Source organism: Etheostoma spectabile, chromosome 2, assembly GCF_008692095.1.
Source record: "Etheostoma spectabile isolate EspeVRDwgs_2016 chromosome 2, UIUC_Espe_1.0, whole genome shotgun sequence".
NCBI lineage: Eukaryota > Metazoa > Chordata > Actinopteri > Perciformes > Percidae > Etheostoma > Etheostoma spectabile.
Window position 1 is genome coordinate 20,113,624 of NC_045734.1, and position 600 is coordinate 20,114,223.

At 33.3% G+C, this 600-nt stretch overlaps 1 protein-coding gene across 4 annotated transcripts in view; it reads left to right on the forward strand.

Moving 5' to 3' along the window:
• Window positions 1-600, forward strand: part of LOC116698112 (phospholipid-transporting ATPase ABCA1) — a 40,266-nt gene that overhangs the window by 5,855 nt on the left and 33,811 nt on the right. For all 4 annotated transcript variants that reach the window (XM_032529882.1, XM_032529907.1, XM_032529897.1 and 1 more), the window contains exon 3: window positions 258-351. In XM_032529882.1, coding sequence (XP_032385773.1) covers window positions 258-351 — 94 coding nt within the window. The remainder of the gene's footprint in view (window positions 1-257; window positions 352-600) is intronic.

Sequence of the window (600 nt, forward strand, 5' to 3'; positions counted from 1 at the left end):
ACACACACACACACACACATACGCCTCATGATGATTTTTCTTCGTCTAAAGCAGCATAAACTACTTAGTCATTTAATTAATTAATTACTTATTACTTAGTTGAACTGAAATTACACAAAAACTGCAAAGCGCAAAGGAAACCTTTTTTTGGGATCATTAGCTTATTTGTTTCCCAAGTTTTTGTTTCCCAAGAGTGTGAAGCACTTTTATTTACTTGATTAACTTCTTTAATCATCCCTTTTGTCTTCCTTTATTAGATCCAGCTGCTGATTGAGATCATCTGGCCCCTGTTTATCTTCTTCATCCTAATCTCAGTCCGAATATATTATCCACCCTACGAGCAACATGAATGTAAGCATACAGGGAGGGATGGAGGGTGGTAGTAAATTATTTTTTACTTCATTCACATTTCACATCTAATTTTGATTTTTTTTTGTTGCAACTTTTATTTTTCAACCATCTGATATTTAAAAAAAAAAAGTACAGATGTAGTATTACAAGTTGAGAGTTACATTCTTCAAAATAATAAAATGATACACAGCGTTACCGGTAGTCTGTTATCCAACTGTTCTAAGACCCTGTCTATCTGTGGCCATTATT